Source organism: Pogonomyrmex barbatus, unplaced genomic scaffold (genome assembly GCF_055798465.1).
Source record: "Pogonomyrmex barbatus isolate J1 unplaced genomic scaffold, ASM5579846v1 scaffold3, whole genome shotgun sequence".
Taxonomy (NCBI): domain Eukaryota; kingdom Metazoa; phylum Arthropoda; class Insecta; order Hymenoptera; family Formicidae; genus Pogonomyrmex; species Pogonomyrmex barbatus.
The window spans coordinates 3,736,253-3,752,272 of NW_028297127.1; the positions used below are offsets into that span (position 1 = coordinate 3,736,253).

Sequence of the window (16,020 nt, forward strand, 5' to 3'; positions counted from 1 at the left end):
AAGCATAATTCTATCTTTATTATTCGTTGCATGCTGAAGGAGGATAAAACAACGCTTACAATATGTGAGCGCTCAAAATGAACGCACTCTATATAAATTTGTCTTCTTTTTATATGTATACACATACACGTTTAATGTATTGAATAAACTATATTCTAGTCATTAAGTATAATAAGAATAAGAATAAAATAGCACCTGTCAAATGTTGTCTTCCTCATTCCACAAATAAACAAATAAAAATATTTTATTTATTGCTACCCTATTTATAACTCTGAATGCCTATTAAAAATCGCGATTGCATCTCTTCGTTATTTGTTCGGAAACTAAATCTTCGTATCTACATTTTTTAAACTTTTAATATTAGCAAACACACGATGATTTATTTATTTATTATTATCGTACATTATAGCAAATAGATATTGATTATATATTATTAAAAAATATATATTTTCATTTCTTAGTCTAGCTATTTCATACACTGAGAAAAAAATACTGTTGAATCAACAGCATTAGTTTAATTAGAAATAATTTTGTTAATTCAATGACATTATTAATGAAACAAAAATCTTGATTATTAAAACAAGAACATGACATACTGTTTTTATTAATAATGTCATTGAATTAACGAAATTATTTCCAATTAGACTATGCTGTTGATTCAACAGCATTTTTTTCTCAGTATATGAAATAGCTAGATTAAGAAATGAAGATATATATTTTTTAATATATAATCAATATCTATTTACTATAATATACGATATCAAAAGTCCGTTTCAAAATAAAGACAGGAACACAAAGAGGAATTATATGATCGATAGTCACAGCCGCAATTACACGTAATCTGGTATACTGAAAAATCATATCAGATTGTCGTATATTTGTTATCATCACAATCTAACATATATATTTAATGACAGTTTTATTTGCAAAATCATTTTTTAGAGATTTCAAAATTATATAAAAAAATAATAAATAGATAAAGTAATGAAATGGAATTAGATTAAATAATAGCAATTTCGTTTTACCTCTCTTAAACTTATCATAAAAAACGATCGTTCTTTTAAGATTATTTTGCTACATTAAACTTTGTTATGTGACAAGGAAGAAGCAGCAGCAGTTTACATATTCCAATAATTTGTAGCAACAAACAAATATATGTTACTTGTCGCTACAAACACATATACTGTAACAATTTCATTGGAAAGAAGCTGGAAAGGCTTATCGAGGAAAAGCACGCAACATAACCATCAGACACAACAAATGGTTTATTCAGACATGATAAACTTTAGTAGAGTAGAGATTGTCATTTGAGTCAAGGGGCAAGTTCCGACTGGGATCGTATGATTCTCGATAAGAAGATTGACCAATGAATGAAGTGAATTGGTTTTCTTGAGACTCGACAAAGATTAATTATTATGTGATAAGAGCGTAATGAAATTAATAGAGTATTAAATTCTTTTAGATAGGATATTTCCTAGTAAATGTAATACTAAGAAGATATATATATCGTGTGAGATGACATTCGTGATTCAGACTCTTCTCTCACACATAATACAACTCGTTAAAATAATCAATTCGTTGATTTGAATGCAGATTGAAGGATTCAGATTCTTCCTGAATATATAAATTCGATATATAATTCAATACATAATAGATTTCTGAAAATGTATGTTTATCCTAGGATTGAAATAAATTAATGCAATTATATGAATATAAATAAAAATTTACATTGTTGCATATATCGATTGATATATACACATGAAATGAAAATAAATAAATACGCACGTAAAGATAACAAAAAATAAATATGCGTGCATCAAAAAAATGAAACAGAATAGAGAAACCATTTAGCAAAGAGTTATAACGCCACGTTTTAGTTTATAGTATCATTCTTACACTATTTTATTTTTGAATGTACAGCGGCAAGCCAATCAAATTGTAATACTATATCCATTATAGCGACAATTATGCAATATAATTGACCGCCTAATATATTAAGGAGCTATCCTAAATGTACCACATATGTGTGACTTGTATAATTGATATTATAATATTACTTAAAGCTAATGAAGAGTTTATGCGTACTAGAAACGAAAGAAAGGAGACGAATGTTCGTGAGAATGTGAGTGTAAATTTTTTTGGAACAATTCTCTGCGACTCTGGGCTCGCCAGCTCATATCAATCGTCGACTGCTATTCCCTCTGGGACGCAGATGAGAGCATTCTGTTACAAATGAGAAAAACATGTAGAAACAGAATAACCATCGCCCTGAGTATAACTTTTTTTTTTTTTTAATTAGAAAAGTCCTTATTTATTTAGAATCTCTTTTTCGTTCTCTTTTTCTTATTACGTTATAATACCCACATTTAACCATTCGTTCGAAGTCAATAGCCGTTTTGTTGTCTGTAGCTGCTCCCGCCGTATCCACTATTGTTTTGGCTATAGCTACTGGAGCCACCGCCAGAAGTTCCACTCCCGAAGCTGTTTTGAGGGAACGATTTACCGCTTCCATAGCTAGCCCCGCCCATGCCACCTATGTGAAGCGTACACGAGACGTTTACACAAGGACACAATAAATTTCACCAACCTACACTATCGAACGTCACAATATGGCGGCGATATGGAGAAGTAAGAGCCTTAAAAATAATAGGGAAATGGAAAAAAACAGAAGGGCTAAGAATATGGAGACTTGATTGCATCGGTACATTTACTGATTAAGAATATCGAGATAACATTTTTTTTCATTCAAGCAAATAAATTAAACAGGATCACACAATCAATTTCTTAAATTTTGAAAACCCACCGCTACTGCTTCCGGACCATTTGTTGCCGCGATCACTCGCGCCAGTACCGGAAGAGCGGTCGAATCTTCCACCTCTATCTCCTGTATCGCGACCTCCACGAGTACCTCGTGAACCACCACGGCCACCAGATCCTCGTCCACCTCCACCACCACCACCACTGCGTCCACCATATCGTCCTCCTAATCATCAAATAAAAAGAATTTCTTTTTACATTTGAGTAAAAATTTAAAATGTAAAGAGCATAAAAGTAGGTCTTTTTATGGAAAAACAATGGAATCGGTCAAATATACTCACTTTTATAAACGCCAGGATTTCTGGATAGCTCGTACAGTTTCGGATTGACAACTTGTTTGGCCTCTTCTAAAACTTGGATTAAGTCACCAGCCTTGTGCGCATTGCCGGGCGTGAAAAAGGCGTACGCGGTTCCTGTACGTTGAGAGCGACCCGTACGTCCAATACGGTGTACATAGTCCTCAGAGTTGGACGGATAGTCCAAGTTTATCACAAATTTGACATCTTCGACATCTGCGAGATATGTCAAATTATAATAACGATACACGGAAAACGCTTGTTCCTTTGTGGTTCAATTAACTTATAAAGCGAATAAATTCAAGCATTTTACCAGGACGCTGCCTTTGCTAATGGAATTAAAGAATCTGTTTTTAAAAAATAATAGACCGAATATTTCGACCTAAATCTTGAAACAATTACAAAACATATAAAAACAACAAAATTCATCATCTGTCCATTGATCTCTCTTCTTTAACAATTCTGCTACATATTTGATATATTTGATACACAAAGGACGGACAAAAACATAAAGATTACCTCAGATAATAAATTAGCTTTAGTTCCATTTGCAATTTGCATATAACATTCAAGTTGACCACAAAGAGCAAGTCTGCATGTAATTACCTGTTTTCGATTAAAGCTGGAAATGTAAATACATTTTTTGGAAATGTAGAGGAATCAGAGCTCAGATGGTTCTCATTGGAATTCTCGCTTCACGTATTAGCGAGCTCTACATTTTTATTCTTAGTCAACATTACACCCTTCTCTCCCGCACCAAAGTATGGATCTGTGCTCGCTATTTCGAAATTTGGTCCTTGTACATTGCTTCGGTGAAGAGGTTGGAACATCAAGTGAGCACCTTGCGTTCTTCACTCAACCCCCACATGTACTCCCCCATCAAATTAGCATCAAGAATTGCGCGCCGCAATATATTGTGAAGATTCCCTCCTACTTCGGCATAATAATTATTATTAGTAATCGCTGTTGATATTCCACATTTACCTGCTCTAACTTTATAGAGTTTTTGACAATTCGAATTCATTATATGAAAGTTACAAGATATGCTATATTGTTTACGTTTATATCGTATTCTAACATTCCAAAGAATTTGCGAGATAAATCACGGTTATTGATAATTGTTTAGAATAATATCACAATTAATGCAGAGCGCGACTTGATGCAATTTATTATTTCGATTTAACGAATGTATAACCGATAATAATATCTATTCCTTTTCTTTTTCGTCCTCATGCTAAACGCCCTAACATTATGATTTCCATACTTTGGACCGTCGCAGGTACAGAGTGAGAGTGTTTTTCGAGTGGTAAAGGTGGCCGAGGCACAGCGTTTGCTTAGCATGTTGCGAGGGGGCGGCGACCAGCAGTCACGCCCCGTTCAATTACATATTCCAAAGCTAGTTGCAGAGTTCTAAAACTCCAGAGTCGCATGTGCCTCTGAAATCACATAGAACAGCACGTTAATACCAGACTGACAGGACTTGTTTCGATCTGAGAGTACAAAATCGGAAGAGATAAACCTGACTAATCGCTTACCTGGTTCCCTTATCTTTAAGGTTCCTTATCTTTAAAGCTGAAATATTTTGACGTTCTTTTTATATTGTATCTATCTCTTTATCATTTAAGATTTTATTTAATGTTGTTGTTACCGTTCGTACGCATGAAAATATTAAAAGAACGTCAAAATCCGCCTATACGCTAATTTATAATAAAAGAAGTTAAGACTTAGAAAAGAAGTTAACAAAACGGTTAAAACTTATTCTTTTATTAATCTAATCGCTGAAAAGATAATGGCGATGTTAATTCGGTAACGCGCGCTACTGAGATTCTCGATTAATTAGTAGGCGAAAAGAAAGAATTAGCATAAAATTAACGAAACGGAAGATGTCAATGGCAAAATCAAATGGGGTATTTAACTAGTCTCGTTCCTGGAATTCCTTAAGAATAATTAAATTATCTCCAGCCACACTGGTAGGGGAATAATGTCAATCAGTCTGGCACATGCCGTTATCCGTTGCCACATTACAATACCACGAATTGCGAACAAATGCGGAATAACCATCGCAGCCTGACCCTTACATCATACCTATGTATCTGCAAATTCTTACCTAAACCTCTCGCCGCCACGTCGGTAGCCACTAGGATGGCAGACCTGCTATTCCGGAACTCTAAAACAACGTCTCTTGTATTATAAATAACATAAGTTTTGAAAAATAATTTGATCGAAGATAAAATAAGCAAACAGAACGGTATTGAATAAATTAATTATAAATTTCTTTTTTTTTTTTTTTCGACAAATAGAAAATTCATTGTATAATATTGAGACTTTAAACGTTACACATTATTTGTAATTAGAATTTTCTGGTGTTTTACTTATTTAAATAAAGTTCATTTAAAATAACATCTAAGTAATATTTAAATAAAAATATCATTGACGTTTGCTTCTCACATATTTAAAAAGCCATAGAAATAGCACTCACGGTTTAATACATAATCTCTTTCTTGTTGACTTTTGTCTCCGTGAATGCCAATTGCCTGCCATCCATATCTATTGATAGCTCTTGTTATATCATCTACCTTCCTCTTAGTTTCCACAAATATTATAGTCTTATTTTCTGGTTCATTTGAGATTTCTTCCAGCAATTTCATAAGTTTATTTTCCTTTTCGTATTCCTCACATACGTCCACAATTTGTAGAATATTATGATTAGCAGCCAATTGCAGGGAGCCAATATTGATCTGTATGTAGTCCGTTAGAAACTCCTCCGCGAGATTACGCACTTCCTTCGGCCACGTCGCTGACCACATGAGAGTTTGACGATCAGGTCGTATTTGTTCTACAATTTTCCTAATTTGCGGTTCAAAACCCATATCCAGCATTCTATCGGCTTCGTCGAGCACTAGGTATGTACATCTACGTAAATTCGTGGTACCGCGTTCTAAGAAGTCTATAAGACGTCCAGGCGTGGCAATACAGATCTCTACACCACGCTCGAGGTCACGTGCTTGCGGTCCTTTTGGAGCGCCACCAAAGATGCATGTATTTCGCACTTGCGAAGACATACCAAAGTCCGACGCCACTTGTTGAATTTGTTGCGCCAATTCTCGAGTGGGTGCCAAAATTAATGCAATCGGACCGTCATTCCGGCTCAATCTAGGCTGATGATTTATATGCACGATCGCAGGCAGAATATATGCTAGCGTTTTTCCTGAGCCCGTCTGTGCTATACCAACCATGTCGCGACCGGACAGAGCAATCGGCCAGCCCTGTGCCTGGATTGCAGTTGGCTCACCAAATCCCTGTCTACGGATCTCGTTAAGGACGTAATCTGGAAAACCACCTTCCTCAAAATAAATATTGGGGCCTGGAACGTTAGTCCCCTTTACAGTGATTTCCTTATTGGAACGATATGCCTCCACAGTATGAACACTCCGTGCCATTACATTAGTATGTGGTTGATAAAAGTCCTTTCTAAATTGTGGTAGGGTGCTCATGTCCCATCGCGGCTTGCGCAGACGTTCTCCTGGCTGCCGGTTCTTAAAATTATTGTTCCCGAAATTGCTGTCTCTGTTGCTGCTGCTGAATCGATTACCTCCTCCTCCTCCATCGCGCCCACCGAATCTACCTCCTCCACCACGTGCTCCACCACCACCTCCACCTCCTCCTCCTCGTCTATCAGAACGTTCGCGTTCACCATATGCCCTTTTTCAAATAAAAATAAAATAAATCATTAAATTTTTGAAGTATAAGAAGAAAAAATCTATATAATTGATTTGTTTTATATATATATATATATATATATATATATATTTATATATATAAACAAATCAATTTCCTTTTCATTAGAAAATTATTATGAGTGTATTTACGAATGTACTGTTACAAATAGCAAATCAATCAATACAGGGACTTGTAGAACACATGTTTGTTTTTTTTTTATTCAAACTTGTATATATCCAAATGTGTACTTTTCACCTTTCCTTTTTTTTTCTTGATATCCAATTATGTGCCTATCTCATTTTAAACGCAAAACGTATAACATAACGCTATGAAAAAGATATATATAAAATTTAGAAGACACATTCTATTATCCTAATATATTTTATGTAAACTTCTCCTGTATGCTGATTAGTTATAGAGAAGAAAGTTCTTGATATTCCAGAAATTTCCTCTTTAAGCAGCAGATTAAAAGAATTTACACATTAAATGAAATAGACTTATGTAATAAAGTTTCCTAATTTTCTAACACTATAGCCAAGCATCGTTACAAATAACGATTAGCTCTGCAATCACGGTCCCGCCTTTTGCTGCTCTTGCTCTTTACTTATTTAATTGAATTTGGAAATTTTCATGCGTTTCGAGATCCATCGAAAGCTTTTTTCATTTTTTCTTTTTTTTTAGAATATATCACCGGTATAGCACATGTTTGAGATCTGGAGTGACTTGCAGGAGCATCCGAATCGCGTGATTCTATTCAATGTGCATACATTTCTTGGATTGAAAATCTCTTTTCGAAAGCATTAATAATTTCCATTACGAATTTTTGCGAATCGCGAGCATGACAAAAGGTTTTCCGATCGCAAAATGGCGAATGAACACAAGCACATGGGCAGGTAGCGGAGCTTCTCGATAAGTAAAATGGGTAAAAATATGGGCGAAATGCGTTTCACGTTATCTCACGTAGACTTACATTGCAGTGGTTGGGAATGTGTGATCCTATTTTCCGTGTAAACTCTTCAGTGACTATCGATATCAGTGATAATGTGGGTTGGGTGGCAAGAACACGTCCACCCGTGAATAGTCCAGCCAGCTGAAGGAACGAGAAACAGGATGTAAGCATCATAGTGTCATGGCGGCCGACGAAAAGTAGTCCCTTCGCGAGTTGTGGAAGTGACTTACACTCGCGATCTGTATTATTGCACGTTGCTTTTTACAATGGAATTATCGCTTGATGTTAGAATTCAATGATGCTGATGTCGACGAGTGTCCTTTCGCTATTTGCAGTGACGAAAAACGAGAAATAAAGAAAAAAGAAGCATAAATGTTCTACGCCGGAAGTGCAAGTTAGGCAGAGATGATATACAACGCCATCAAGGCTTGAGCTGTGAAACTAAATATTGAAAAATTGCGCCAAAATTTGAAATTCTGAATCTTCACGTTCGCACATTACTGCTAATAAATACATAACCAACATTTTTTTATAAACAACAAAAGTCACTAAAATAAAAACTAAAATATTTAAGAAGGTTGCAGATCTTTTTTTTATAAAATTTTAGCAAGCGCAAAAATCACGTATATTGCTATTGCAAAACTGTTGCAAAAATATTTTGTAATGTTTTTTGTAATGTTTACGAGATAATCACGTTAAATGAAACGCATTTCTGAGATATCGCTGAAATTGTTTCTATGTAATTTCCTTGCCGCAAAGACACATCTTGTATCAATAAATGATATGCAAAGAACAATATATTTTAATTAGTAGTCAGTAAGTAAGTCAGTAGTAAAGTAATTTTGTTTATATTTATATAAAGAGCTTAAATTTTTCATATGAAAAACGGATGTCTTAACGGCAATCTTGCAATTGTTTTCACTTTTACTGTGAAAGATTTCAGAAACATTTCCATTGTAACATTTCATATTTCAGAATTTCTTTCTGAATTATGAAATGTGAAAAATAATTGAATTGAAATAATTTTAAAACGTTTCTGAAAATCTTTTTTTGCAACAGTTAGTGCTGTATGAGTAATATGAAAATTATAGCAATACAATATTTTTTTATTTTGATTAGCCTTTCTTTATAGATTATGAATTTTATAACTGCAAATTTATTTGAATAGATTCTTAAAGTTATTGTAATAACATGTTTTTAGAACATATTCAACAACAAGAATTCTAACATGTTGTTAGAATTCTTGTTGTTGAATATGCTGATAATATTACGGAAGGACTTGGCTGCTCTTCCAAGAAAGCGAAAGTTAACTTTATTAATTCTGTAACATAGACTCACAACAGATGACACATATCAATATTTTTGTTTCTAAGAAATTTCAGTAATCGTCACAGTAAGAATCACAGATAATAATAAAAAAAATAATTATTGGTTAATATCACACAAATAATTAAAGACAATCGACCAGTTATCCAGTCAATATCTAATAACGAATTCGATTGTATGTATTAGCACTGATATAAATTATATAAAGTCTGTTATATCCAAATGTTAAAATATAATGAAAGCAGTTTGCTTATTAAAACATTCAACATATATTTTATCAAACAATTTATGTTAATTATTATACTGATCAGCTATAATTAATTACATGTATTATGTATGATCTTCATTTAGACAGATGTTTATATCAGTATTTATTTGTACATTCAATCGAATTCAATATAAGGTTACATATTTGCAAAGAATCAATCTTTTCACAATCTCATTAAAAGATAAATAATACACTAATATTCGTATATAGTCTATCAATTGCACTTTCTTTCCACAGATTCATTGACAAATTTGTATCATATTTCCTTAATTATAACTTAACAAAAGATACAAGATACTGTCATTTATCATCATAATTTTAAATACACTTTTTAAAAGTTCAATATTTTACATAAAATAAAATGACAATGAATTAATATTATTAAGATATATAAATTAAATGATTAATAATTTATAATATAATTTTGATTCATGACAAAAATATAATTCGAAGATTGTTAAATAAAAAGAAAATGATAATAATATAATAGAAACTCAACAGTATTAAAAAAGTTTTAGAGTTATTATATAAAATATCTTTGGTCTGAATATTGCATACAAATGTGACGCAAAAATATCTCCAACTGTAACTCCCTCTTTTCAAATCCTTTCTTATGACAGAAAGATTATTTATCTACTAATATCAATATAATACGCTATAAATGAAACTGATGCATAATCAACACAATATATATTATTTACGGTTTAATTCTATAACATTTCATAAAATTTATAAATAAAATACTTAGCTACCGTAAATAGATAGAAAATTTTAAATTGCTTAAAGAAAAAAAAAATTGAACTTTTGAGTGATTGCACCTTAATATTACATAAGAATTTACATTCTTCCACTTTTGTTAAATACTGACTAATATTTTTTAAACAATAACTTGCAAAATTAGAGTTGCAATTGCATGAAAATTGTATCGAAATTGTTCACTGTATTAAATTTGACAAACGGACAAATATTACATTAAATGAACTTATAATTGTTGATTTGCAAATATTAGTCAACCCTCATTTGATAATATAATATAATATATATTATCACATTAGTATTTTTTTTTATTATGCTGCAACTTATTATTTCTGCGATATTCGTTTTCTATATATGTCTTTTTCTTTACCTGTAATTTTAATGAGATTTTAATGAGATCTGCATTCTGTCGAATCTCACTATAACTAAACGTGACACATTTTACATTATTAAATCATTACGTGCTATCAATCATAAAAACGAAATTAATAAGTTGTGCTTCTGTATGGATAACCACTTCCATAGTTATCGCCACCTCCATAATTTTGAGGCATACTTCCCTGTCCATAGCTTCTCTGCGTACTATATCCATATGTCGTGTTTTGGCTTAAAGACGTATTCTGTTTCATATTACTATAAGTGCTGTAATCTGATCCCGAATAAACATTCGAAGAAGACTGATAAGAATTTCCACTGCGAGAAGGACCTCTTCCTCTTATCGAACCGCCGCCTCTTCCTCTTCCATCATTATTGCTTCTTCGGCCATTACCTCGTTCAGTGTTACCGCCAGAATTGCCAAAACGTTTTCCACCTTATCATAATATAAATGATATAATTAACCGAATAATTGGTAATTTATGAGCATTATAATTAAATGCTCGTAAAATGAATTTTTCTACTATCTTGCTATTCACATTTGCCATATTAGAGTGAGTACTCATGGATCATTAGAATAAAAATGTAGACGAATTTGTAATATGGATATTCGCGAAAATTCATAAAAACATACTTCGATTGCTGAAGTTTCCTGCTTTGGCCATCTCCGCCATTTCACTAAGACGCGGATTGACATTTTGTCCAGCCTCTCGTAAAACCTCTATTAAATCTCCGGCATGCTTCATATTGTGACTCGTGAAAAACGCATATGCTGTTCCGGTCTGTCGTCTACGTCCAGTTCGACCGATTCTATGTATATAGTCCTCCGACGAAGATGGATAATCAAAATTTATTACGTATTTCACATCATCCACATCTGTAAAATAAATAATGGTTACAAAATCTTAAAAAATTTTTTAAATTATAATCTTTTTTGGAATAAAAATAAATTGGTACTCTTTATTCCAATTAAATATATTATTAGTGCACTTGAATATAAAAATTTATCAATGTTGTTAACATATCGTTAGATGTTAATAAAATTATTTAAAGGAAAGATAAATTTAAATAAAGAAAAAATATTTATAATAATAATATATTAAGTAATTAAATATATATCAGATTTAAAGTTCAGTACTGAGTTTGCCAAGAATTTATTGATACTTCACTCAATAAAACAGATTTAGACACCCACCTTTCATTTGAAAATTCCGATGTGAAATCAGCAAGAACGACCCCGTTTGTTTTTAAAGTGGGGCAATTCTGGTTGCTTTCTTATGGTAATATACTGGCAGCCTAGAGATTAGACAGACACAGCGGTTGTGTCTGGTTTGGGATAGAGGCAGCAATTTAGGGTTTAAGCCTGAATGCATTAGTTTTGATAGGTATTGCATGATAATTTCTTAGTTAGAATTAGAGGCACTAGATAACAAATTCAGCTATTACACTTTTTGAGTTTTCATATGAAAATTGTAAATATATATCATTATTTTACTATATAAAATCTTGTTAAAAAAAAATCTATGTAATTACTATAATTACTATAATATTTAAATATATAATATATATTTATAATATATATTACTATAATTACTATAATATTTAAATATATAATATATATTTGTTACATGTTTATGTTCATTTAATCATTTAACACATTGATTATTGATTAATGTATTTGTCATCATTACAAAGTTTATTTTTTTATTTCGTAATAATGAGACAATTAAAATAGAAGTTAAATTGTATATGAATCTAACTTTCCACTCGGAAATTGTTACAATATATAAAGAAAAATAAAATAGTCACTGTGTCTGCCCAATACTGGCAGTACACTGCGCTGAGTTAGGGTACTCTGTGCCTCTGAAAAAGAAAAGCAGACAGACTTAGTGGTAGCTTGTGTGCATTTTTAGAACCTTGCTCTTATATATATATCATGAAAATCAATATAACTCTTCATTTGAACATTAATTAATTAATTAAAGTTAATTATATATCAGTAGTCAATACAATTATAAGTTAAACATCAAAAACATTACTGTTTCTTAGATATTTACATAAAAGTAAAAGAATATATATTTATTTGCAACAAGAATTAAGAAGGGATCACAACAATAATAGAATAAAAATAAATTTACAAAAAGCAACAAAATCAATAAAATTATTGAAAACGGTTCAACATGTATGTAAATAAAAAATTACACGCAAGAACATAAACTATATGAGGGAATATATGTCGATTTTACGTGGCTTTACAATGCAACTGACGAATATGATATAAAGTTCCAATGCATCACACACTGCTACACAGCTGTCGGCTGACCTTGCTCTAACAACGCATCATCTGGCTAATCCAACAAATGTTGCCAATATCCAGTTTAACCGTGACTTTCTTAATGTCTCGCCTACATAGCCGAATAAAGTTTTACGTACCCAAGCCTCTAGCGGCTACATCAGTTGCGACTAAAATTGGTGCTTTTCCACTGCGAAACTCTTGCAACACATGATCTCTTTCCTGTTGATTTTTGTCACCGTGAATACTCACGGCTTGCCACCCTTCACGCCTAATATTTTTCGTGATATCGTCCACTTTACGTTTGGTTTCCACAAATATGATAGTTTTGTTCTCCTTTTCAGTACCGATCTCTTGAAGTAATCTGTACAACTTTGAATCTTTCTCATATTCGTGACAAACATCGATGATCTGAGTAATATTGTGATTGGCGGACAGTGTCAGAGAACCGATATTAAGATGAACATAATCCGTCAAAAAATCTTCCGCGAGTGCGCGAACTTCTTTAGGCCACGTTGCCGACCACATTAGCACTTGTCTATCAGGACGTATCTGCTCAATTATTTTTCGTATCTGTGGTTCAAATCCCATATCTAACATTCGATCGGCTTCATCAAGTACTAAATACGTACACCTAATATAAAAAAATAATTTAAATAATATTAATTATAAATTTACATAATCTCAAATATATAGATAATTCCTACTAGTAGTTAAGTTTTAGAGAATGATACATACCTACATAAGTTTGTAGTTCCTTTTTCTAAGAAATCTATAAGTCTACCTGGCGTGGCGATACATATTTCAATGCCTCTCTCCAAATCGTGCGCCTGTGGTCCTTTCGGAGCACCACCGAAGATACATGTGTTTCTTACAGCCGCAGTCTCCCCGAAACTGTTGGCTACTTCTTGAATCTGTTGAGCTAATTCTCTGGTTGGAGCTAAGATCAAGGCAATTGGACCATCCCCAAGGCTTAGACGTGGTTGATGTATAATATGCACAATTGCAGGTAAAATGTACTGGGGAAAAAAAAAATAATCTCTGATCGTCTAACATAAAATATATCTTCAAAATATGTCCAATATATTTTTGATATTTTATTTAAATTACATAAAATGTGTATTATAAAATACTCATAAATAAATGGATAAAAATGCATTCTAAAGTTCATATTTGTTAAACATAAATTTTGCTTACTCCAAGTGTCTTCCCAGAGCCAGTTTGAGCGATTGCAACAAGATCTCTGCCACTAAGAGCAATAGGCCATCCTTGGGCTTGAATTGGAGTAGGCTGTGAGTATCCTTCTCTACGAATACCTTCCATTACATAAGGTGGAAAGTTTCCCTCCTCGAAATACTGTATAGGATTAGGAACATTTTCACCCTTCACAGTTATTTCCGCGTTTTCTCGAAATTGGTTCACCTCTTCATTAGATCTATCACAAGATTGAATTTGTGAATATTTTGTTTTTAGCTAATCTAATGTCTGTAATTAATACCTGTTCCTAACTGCAGGATGCTCTATATAAAAATCTTTACGTAATGGTTCCAAAGTACGAAGGTCCCAATTTACTTTCTTTAGGCCACCACCGGGTTGCTTCCCTTTTAATCCACCTCGTATATTATTGATACTTCCTCTACTAGGTGTGCCAAATCTGCTGACACCACGTCCACTATCAGTATCACTCCTGATGGTATTTGTTCCTATTTTGGCAATACCGCCACGGCGGCCTCTGCCTTGATCTCGATCACGGCTAAACCTATGAATTTAGCGCATGTTTTAGATATATACAGATTTTTGCAAAAATATAATATTTTTTTATCTACAAACTTTTTTGACAAAAATTCTAAACTTGCTCTTAGTAAAAATTTTACTTAAAAGCAGAGTTAAGAGAATTACTTTTGAAAAGTAATTTGTTATTCATTATTGAAAATAATATTGGTAACTATAATATTGGTTACCCATTGAAAAAAATAATTCATTATCATTGTTTCTCAAAAAATAGGCTGTTGTAATTTCTATTACTTTTTCCTCAAATTTTAAAGATTTTTGGTTTTTGGGACGATTTTAAAGACTTGCATTTATTTTATATATATGCATGAAATATAATAATTGTACATGTACAAAATAATTATATTTGTTACCATTATCCAAAAAATATATATCTGCATGACTATCATCATTATTATAAAAATATAACATTGTTATCAATTCGTTATTATTAAAAAAAAAGACTAAACATAACAATGTTAATGTAAATAAATAATGCTTTTTAACTGTAATCAAATGTATCTATATCAAGATGCCGTGAAAAATAATAAAACATTTGCAATAAACATAATAATTTAATTTTTGTTCTATTTTAATATAAAAAACATTCCTCTGAAGGAAGACCTGGAAATTCAATTATCATATACTAAGAACTGAAAAATAAATTTTCTGTCTGAATTAAATATTTAAATCAAAAATTTTTGTATTTCTTTCTGCATTATTGGTATTTTATTTATCAAAAGAAATCCTTTGTTAAAGGATGTATAAGGTATAAAAAAACAATTTCCTACTCTTTTTTTTTTCTAAAATATATGCAGGAAACGGTATTTGCAAAATATTTGCAGCGTGTCATCGACCTTTGTTGCGAAAATGAGATAGAAATAAAAGCGAAAATGATAAAAATTTATTGTAGATTGATTCGATCGTGTCGCAACGAACACAAATAAGAAATCAATTTTCGCGAGGATCAATATCAACGTCCAATTATCGATTGATGTCCGCAAAGCAAGGCGGAACTATCCCGTCGCATAGAATTTACTTCCACGCAAAGAACCGCGCAGACATTTCGTATGTGCTGGTCAACGATTCGTCGTCAGACGTAACCGATTCGCACCCCGCGCGACGCTGTCATCGCGTACTTACATCGGGAAACCCGGGGTGTTCCTGTCCCGTGGACGACGGACGGCTTATAAACGAAGGGCCGATCGACGTCGGCTCGCGGCGTCGACGGGCGACAGCGGGCGCGAAATCGCTCGGCTGGATTCCTGGGCACCACCCTCGCGCGACACACGGCGATTCCACGGAGCTCGGCCGAAATCGCGCGGGAATCGCACCACGGATCAGCAGCGGCGCCGTTAGAAAATCGTGTCGCCCGCCACCGGCGAGTCTGACCACCACCGACACGGGATTAACGGGAGGAACTTCCGCAAGTAGTTCCGCGTTCCGGTCG

General features: G+C 33.0%; 2 protein-coding genes across 2 annotated transcripts; both read right to left on the minus strand.

Moving 5' to 3' along the window:
- Positions 1-1,241: 1,241 nt before the first annotated feature.
- LOC105430665 (uncharacterized) lies at positions 1,242-7,943 on the minus strand. Its single transcript, XM_011644338.3, has 7 exons — positions 7,804-7,943; positions 5,593-6,815; positions 5,221-5,280; positions 3,099-3,329; positions 2,804-2,983; positions 2,365-2,533; positions 1,242-2,223 (listed from the first exon to the last, which is right to left on the minus strand). Coding segments are annotated over exons 1-6 (1,845 nt in total). The 5' UTR covers positions 7,806-7,943; the 3' UTR covers positions 1,242-2,223; positions 2,365-2,384.
- Positions 7,944-9,071: 1,128 nt separating this feature from the next.
- LOC105430668 (uncharacterized) lies at positions 9,072-15,975 on the minus strand. Its single transcript, XM_011644341.3, has 7 exons — positions 15,714-15,975; positions 14,299-14,559; positions 13,998-14,235; positions 13,539-13,819; positions 12,941-13,434; positions 11,142-11,384; positions 9,072-10,943 (listed from the first exon to the last, which is right to left on the minus strand). Coding segments are annotated over exons 1-7 (1,845 nt in total). The 5' UTR covers positions 15,716-15,975; the 3' UTR covers positions 9,072-10,617.
- Positions 15,976-16,020: the final 45 nt, after the last annotated feature.